Consider the following 7,427-nt stretch of genomic DNA (forward strand, 5'->3'; position numbering starts at 1 on the left):
GGGGAGGGATGGGGGTGCCCATGGCGGGGTCCCCGGCTGACTTCTCTCTCCCCAGTTGGTCTCATTAGCCCTCTCGCCCCTTGCTGGCCTGGACTCACACACATACCTTCAGCTTCAGCCCCTTCCCCGAGCTTCAGACCCTTGCGTGGCCCCCGTGTCGCAACCACCATCTCATTTGTCGCTAATATGGAACGTCTAGAATTTCCCCTCAAGCTGGCTTTCTTCCCAAGTTCTCAAGCTCTGGGAATGCCCCCCCACCCCAGATACCCCAGCCAGAACCCCAGCAGACACCTTGACACACACCTCTCTCTCACCCTTCTGTCTTCTTGTGTCGCCCTCATGTCACCAAGCCCTGTCTCTCTTCTTTCTTTTTCCAAGGCCCCCACCATCTGTCCCCCAGACCCCAGGCTCCTCTCTCTGGATGATTGAAGGTGTCCTGATGAGCCCCTGCCTCCACTCTGCCCCTCCCATCCCAGCTCCCGTGACCTCCCATTGTCCTGGGGATAAAGAGCCCACCTCTTACTGGACCCACCAGTCCTGCTGGGGCCCCATCCTCATCCCACACTGCGCTGCCCCTGCCCCAGGCTCAGGCCTCCTGGCCACCCCTCATTCGCTCCCATACGCTCACTCCCTTTGCACCTGCTGTTCCCTGGGTCTGGAATGCCTTTCCTTCTCCTGCCTGCCTAGTGCTTCTTACTTGCTCCCTCCCTCTCCCCTCAGGGGCCCCCCTCTGGGCACCCCCTCTCCCTCATCTCCCTCCCATCCCTGCAGTAAAGCTGGGAACTTGCTCGATGAACCAGCCAAGCTCTTGGCTAAAGAAACGCATGAGGGTTGAGCACCTGCTCTGTCTCAGGCCCCGGGGGCTCCAGGCTCTGGCCCTCCACCATCTCATTTGATTCCCACCACAGCTCAGGAGGAAGCTATTTCTAATCTCATTCTACAGATGAGGCATCTGGGGCCAGACTGTCCAAGAGGACACAGCCACGAGGTTGCAGGGGTGTGATTCACTCCCAGGCCCATCTGGAGCTCTGAGGCCACAACCTGGCCTTGATCTTCTCAAGCCAGATAACTCAGTGCAAATCATCAAACCTCATCAAGACACTAAGCTTGGATTAGAGAGTTTCCGTTGTGGCTCAGCGTAAAGAACCTGACTCGGTAAAGAACCATAAGGATGCAGGTTTGATCCCTTGCCTCCCGCAGGGGGTTAAGGATCTGGCGTTGCTTTGAGCTGTGATGTAGGTCACAGATGTGGCTCGGATCCTGCCTTGCTGTGGCTGGGGCGTAGGCTGGCAGCTGCAGCTCCAATTTTACTCCTAGCCTGGGAACCTCCAGGTGCTGCTGGTGTGGCCATTAAAAAAAAAAAAAAAAAAAACACCAAGCTTGGATATTCTGACTCAGAAATGCTGGCCACGGCTCCTCACTGTGGAGAATGAAGGCAGATGCAGACAATGCCTGCAGAATGAGCCCTTTCTCTTTTGGGGCAAGAAGGCAAACAAGACCAATGCCAGAGCTGGGCAAACAGTTTTCCTGGCACAGTGGCATGACGTGGGGGTACATTATTTGCCTTTTTTTCTTCGGGCAGCTGCTTTTGTGGTTTGACAGGTACATTCATGAACCCTCTCAGTCCAGCATCCCCTTCAGTCGGGTCCTGACCCTGGCAGGTGGCAGCTGGCCAAGGGCATCGGAAACCCCGAAACAGGGCTGACCGCCCCGAGCCTGCGGCACCCATCACTTGGTGGCATCGGAGCCTTCGGGCCCTTCACCTCTTTATTTAAAAGGGTGGATTTCTCCCCAGTTCAGAGCTGCAGTTCAGGGAGGATGACAAGGACACAGCCCGAGAGGGGTCACTTCTGACACCAAGCCTGGCGGTGATGGGGTTTCAGGCAGTGATGCAGCTCAAGGGAGATGGATTTTAATAATAATGATGATGACGATGATAATAATAATAGTGCTAATAATGATAAAAACGCAAAGATATTAACATGAGAGGAATGACCACCACCACCAGCTCTGTTTACACCTCCCTGGGCTCTGCCTTCCGAACCTCACAAAGGCCGCCCTCGGACCCCTGACCCCACCCACGCCGTGACTAGGCTGCCCCTCGCGCCCCATGCCCAGCCCAGCTGCGTGTGCCCAGGTGCCGCCCGGGCCATCTCCCCCACTCCTCTCTACTTCCCCTTCGTCCTTCCTCTTTCCCATCATATTTTTAGAAATTTGCTTGCAGCCCCGCTTCCAGAACAGCTGGCCCCGCTTCCCCTTTCCAGGGCAGTTGGAGCGGGGGGGCAATCCTGGGGCCCTGAAAGCAGTGGCTCCTCAGACTTTGGGTCTGAGGGGCTCTGGGGTGGGGGGCAGGCGGCCGGCAGAGCCGTACCCCACCCCCGCTGCTGAGGGCCTGCGGGCACCCGAATCGCCTGGCCTGAATCAAGTGGTTTCCTCCCCCAGCGAAGCCCGCCTCTATTTTTAACCCACAGACTTGCTGCACCAGCCCCACCGCTGTCTTTGGTCGCGTTGGGGCTTTGTTGCCTGGATCACTCAGGTTTTTCAGCAGATGCAGGGGGAGGGGCCCCGCTCCAGGGTGCCAGACATCCGCAGCTGGAGCTGGGGGTGGGCGGACTTTTACCACCATCCTGCCCATCGTACAAGTGGGGAAACTGAAACCCACAGCGGGAAGAGGCTCACCATGGCCACAGGGCATCAGAGCCAAGGCGGGCTGTCCCCGGATCCTCATCCTTGCCCCGCTGCCCAGGTGAGACTGGGATGAGGGTGCCCACGCAGGGGTGGCAAATCTGAGCTTGGAGAGGGGAAGTCACCTGACTGTGGAGGAGCTTTGATTAAGACCGGGTCTGGGTAGCAGAGAAATGACCCACTCTCTCTCCCTCCACTTCCTCTAGGAAGTCTTCCTGAACTGCCCCTGCCCTGGGGTGGAAAGAGTCGCTCCTTCCCAGCTGCAGGTCTCTGCCCATTTGCACATCGGCCCTGGGTGCCCGTCCTGCAGAATCTGTCTCCTCCTCTCCCTCCCTTCCCCCCACCCCCATCCCAGGCCAGCAGCTCAACTCGGGGCTGGGCCATGGCTGTCTCCAGCATCACAAAACTCAGGGCCGGCACACCAGTTTGAATGAATGAATGAATGAATAGATGAACCAATCAATGGAACCCTCACATCTCCCAAGAGACTGACTGCAGTGACTCCATTCAACCTCTGTCCTCCCAGGACCAGCCTGACCCGAAGCAGCGGCTTCCCTCAGATGCCCCGCCCCTACACCCCCCAACCCAGGCTAAACTGGGGCTCTGTCTTCTCTTAGATCTTGTCCCTATTCTGCTATTTATTGGCCACCTGACTTCGGGCCCGTCCGTCCTCTCCTCCAGTTCACCTCTGTGAGCCGCCGTTTCCTCATTTGCATTATGGGGACAATTATCCTAAGGACTTTGGTACAAGAAGACCGCCCCCCCCAAAGAATCAAGTAAGAGTGGTAGCCAGCCAGGCAGTGTTGGCTGGGGGGGGGGGCACTTCACAGTCTCTTGTCACCCTTGTGTCAGCTGTGTGACCTTGAGCCAGGCACTGCTCCTCCTGGGTCTCCTCTTGTCCCCCAGTTGCCACCTGCGGTGTGTTCACCAAGCCCCTACAGTCTGTGAGCCACCTGCCTCCCAAAGTCCACAGGGGGAGCTCAGGGTCTGGGGAGAAAGGGTGGGGAGGGGAGCCAGGAGGTGGGGAGGGATCCTGCCCCAGCAGGACGGTGTCCCCCTCTTGGCCTCCTCTGTTCCATCTGTCCATGGGGGTTGTTGAAACTAATGCGTGCTTCTCTAGCTGTGTTCCCCTGAAGCCCTGGGGTGAGGGGAGGCCCAGTGGGCGGGGCCGGACTGCCTTGTGTGAGGGTTCTTTTGTTGCCAGGCTAGGGGTCGAACCGGAGCTGCCGGTGCCAGTCCACACGACAGCCGTAGTGACACCAGATCTAAGCCACGCCTGCAAGCTGCACCTCAGCTCACGACAACGCCAGATCCTTAACCCACTGAGTGAGGCCAGGGCAGGGGTCGAACCCACGTCCTCACGGATACTAGTCAGGTTTGTTGCTGCTGAGCCACAATGGGGGAACTCCTGTGTGAGGTTTTGTTTGAAGGTAGGGTTCTGCTGACATTATCTGGACCTGGGGAACCGAACTGCTCCAGGCAGCCCTTGTCCTCAGGAATTCCAGGCCAGGCTGGAACATTCTGAGAAGGACTTGGCCCCTCTTCTCTCTGCCTCACGGAAACACAACGGAGTCCCGTCCGCCCCTGTACCCACTCTGCAGCCTCCTTTCCTTCCCTCCAGACACATGGTCCTGCTGACCGGGCAGGGGCCCGGCCACGGTCCCCGGCTGCTCATTCCTGGGCCCCTCCACTGGCAATCAGTGGTGTCCTCAGCCTCCCCAGAGGCCACTGTCCCCCACCAGAGGCCAAACTGGGGCTGCAGGGCGCTTGTGCCACCTGGACAGTTATCATCTGCATGGATGTCACCGTCTTTGACACAAGCTATCTTTAGCGTCCCACCTCCGGACCTTTGCACTGGCTATTCCTTCGTCTGGAATATTCTTTCCCCAGAAACCCACACGGATCCTTTCCTCCCTCCTTCAAGCCTCGGCTCAAACAGTGTCTCCTCCTGAGGTCTTCTAGGCCACCTGTCCCATCTTCCTCATCTCACCGTGCTGTTCATCCGGCTTGTCACCTCCCGACCAAGCACACGCACACTCGCACTGTCTGTCTTCCCCTCTAGAACATAATAAGCTCCTGAGGGTGAGGGGAGCCCCCGCTTCGTTCGCTGGACTCCCGGCCCCTGGAACACAGCTTGGCACCCAGCCCGAGCGCCTAGACCTCTGTTTTCTGCTCCTGCCTGTCCCATCTGGCTTATATCTATGCACACACTGATTGCTGTGAGGCCAGCACCGTTATCCCCATTCTACAGAACAGGAAACTGAGGCCCAGACAGGTCGGCCCAGACGCTTACCTGGGTGGCACAAGTCCATTCTGAAGCCCCCCCGGGGAAGGGCGGCCCGGGCTCCAGGGGCCTGCTGACCCAGCTGCAGCTCGGCTGCTCAGGCAGGGATGTGTCACCTCAGCTAGAGCAGGCCCCTTCCCGTCCGCCAGCCCCGCCCAGCCCCTGCCTGGGGAGGAAGTCCTGTCCTGCCTGGGCTCTGGGGCTCTGGTACGTAGGCTCTTGACGTAACAGCACTTCCTAAAACCAGTTCTGCGTACTGGGGACACTTTGCATGTTGGGGTGGACGAGGGAGGGACAGAAGGACATGGGGGGTGGGGGATAAAAAGAGAAAGATGGTGTGACAGAGAGAAACATGCAGACACACACCCCGAGGAAGATGCTTCTTAGAGCACAGATCCTTCTCTAGCGGGACCATGGGCACTTACTCAGCAACCTCCCTGCCCTTCAGCTGAAGAGTCACTCCACTTGAACAGTCCAAGCGGAGCCCCCTAGGTCCCACCCCACAAGCTCTCTTTCATCAACCCTCCCTTGATCAAGGAAAAATTAATCCAGTGCTAGCAAAGGCTCTGCCTCCCCTCAATGAAATGCTTGGCTTTTGCCTGTCTAGTGATCGGTCGGGCCAGATGTTCAGTTTCCCTTTTCCCCCAGGTTGCTGGGAAGCTCAGTCAAATCCGAAGTGCCTTGACGACTGTTCTGTTGTAACAGACAGACGTTGAGGCCAGACTCAGCAGGGTGATTCAGCTCTGCCACTCAGGGCCTGGGTGAACTTGGGTGAGTCACTTATTGGCAATGAGCCTCAGTTTGCTTACCTGTAAAAGCTGAATACTAATTCTCACCTCGGGGTTATGAAAAACATGGGGGACATAATGCATGTAAGATGCATGAATAGTCAATAAACACTATCTTCTTTCTCTTTTAGGTTTCAATTTTCTTTGGGGGTTAAAATTTACAATTTGACTGCTTGTGTCTTTTTTTTTTTTTTTTTGGCAAGCTGATTCAAATCCTTGATGGAAAAAAGTACAGTGTGAAGAAATATTTATAGGGCTTCCCTTGTGGCCTAAAGATTCGATGTTTTCACTGCTGTGCCTCAGGTTCTATCCTTGGCCTGGGAATTTCTGCATGCCGTGGGCATAGCCAAAAATAAATAAATAAATACTTCAAAAAAAGAAATATCTAGGAGGTCCTATTGTGGCTTAATGGTAAAGAACCCGAACAGTGTGCATGAGGATTTGGGTTCAATCCCTGGCCTCGCTCAGTGGGTTAAGGATCTGGCCTTGCCATGAGCTGTGGTGTAGGTCACAGAAATGGCTTGGATCCCAGGTTTTTGTGGCTCTGGCTCAGATCTTGCGTGGTTGTGGCTCTGGCGTAGGCTGGAGGCTACAGCTCCAGTTTGACCCCTAGCCTGGGACCTTCCATATGCTGCAGGTGCGGCCCTAAAAAGACGAAAAAAAGAAAAAGAAACGTCTATAAATTCACTGCTCCTTCCTTGTCACTTTGTGGCACATATTGTCTATTCATCTGTTTTCCCACCAGTCTCAAAGCCCAGGAAGACAAGGGCCCTCTGTGTCCTGTGCTTGGTAAATGCTGGGGGCCCGTGGGGGTGTATGAATGTGCAATAAATGAACGAATGGACGAACGAATGAATGAAGGGCACCCAGGGGAGGGGGTGAGGTTGATGCAAGAGCTGTCTACAACGGCCCCCCGTCCCGGTATCCACACCCCTCTGCCCTGTGATGCAGTCACTCTTCTCATGGAGATGTGGTGTCTATTTCTCTTCCCCTTGCGTCTGGACTGGGCTGTGTCTTTCCCTGACAGCTAGAACGTGGCAGAAGTGAGGTTACATGACTTTCAAGGTGAGGCCTTAAGAAGCCCCGTGGCCCAGCTGTCTGGGCTGGCCCGCTGAGGATGGAGACACACAGAGAAGAGAAAACTGAGGCCCCTTCCTGGGACATGCGCGACCAAGTCGGAACTCGAGTTCCTGGCCAGCTCAGGACCAGAGGCCGGGCTTACTCACCTCTGGTGGAGTTTTCAGGATTCTTCATCCCTGCCCCCAGCCCCCAACCCCTGCCTGCCAGTGCTGCCTACCTTGAGGTTATTTCTTAGGCATCTTGTTGACATTCTTTTCATGGTAAACTAGAAATTTTCTCAGCCTATCTGGGCCGGAGGCACAAAAGCCCATTTCCTGGGTCATTTCAAAAAGAAAAATGGGGGGAGTTCCCGTTGCAGCTCAGTGTAAATGAACCTGACTGGTATCCATGAGGACGTGGGTTTGATCCCTGGCCTCACTCAGTGGGTTAAGGATTGGGTGTTGCTGTGAGCTGTGGTGTAGGTCACAGACTTGCCTTGGATCCTGCATTGGTGTGGCTGGTGTAGGCCAGTGGCTGTAACTCTGATTTGACCCCTAGCCTGGGAACTTCCGTTATGTGGCTGGTGTGGCTCTAAAAAAAAGAAAGAAAGA

General features: G+C 55.9%; 1 protein-coding gene across 1 annotated transcript in view; it reads right to left on the reverse strand.

Moving 5' to 3' along the window:
* CYTH4 (cytohesin 4) overlaps positions 1-5,131 on the reverse strand; it is a 30,189-nt gene extending 25,058 nt beyond the window's left edge. Inside the window, exon 1 of the mRNA XM_047786347.1 lies at positions 4,979-5,131. Within this exon, the coding sequence (XP_047642303.1) occupies positions 4,979-4,997 (19 nt within the window). The 5' untranslated portion in view covers positions 4,998-5,131. The remainder of the gene's footprint in view (positions 1-4,978) is intronic.
* Positions 5,132-7,427: the final 2,296 nt, after the last annotated feature.

This window comes from Phacochoerus africanus, chromosome 7 (genome assembly GCF_016906955.1).
Source record: "Phacochoerus africanus isolate WHEZ1 chromosome 7, ROS_Pafr_v1, whole genome shotgun sequence".
NCBI classification, from domain to species: domain Eukaryota; kingdom Metazoa; phylum Chordata; class Mammalia; order Artiodactyla; family Suidae; genus Phacochoerus; species Phacochoerus africanus.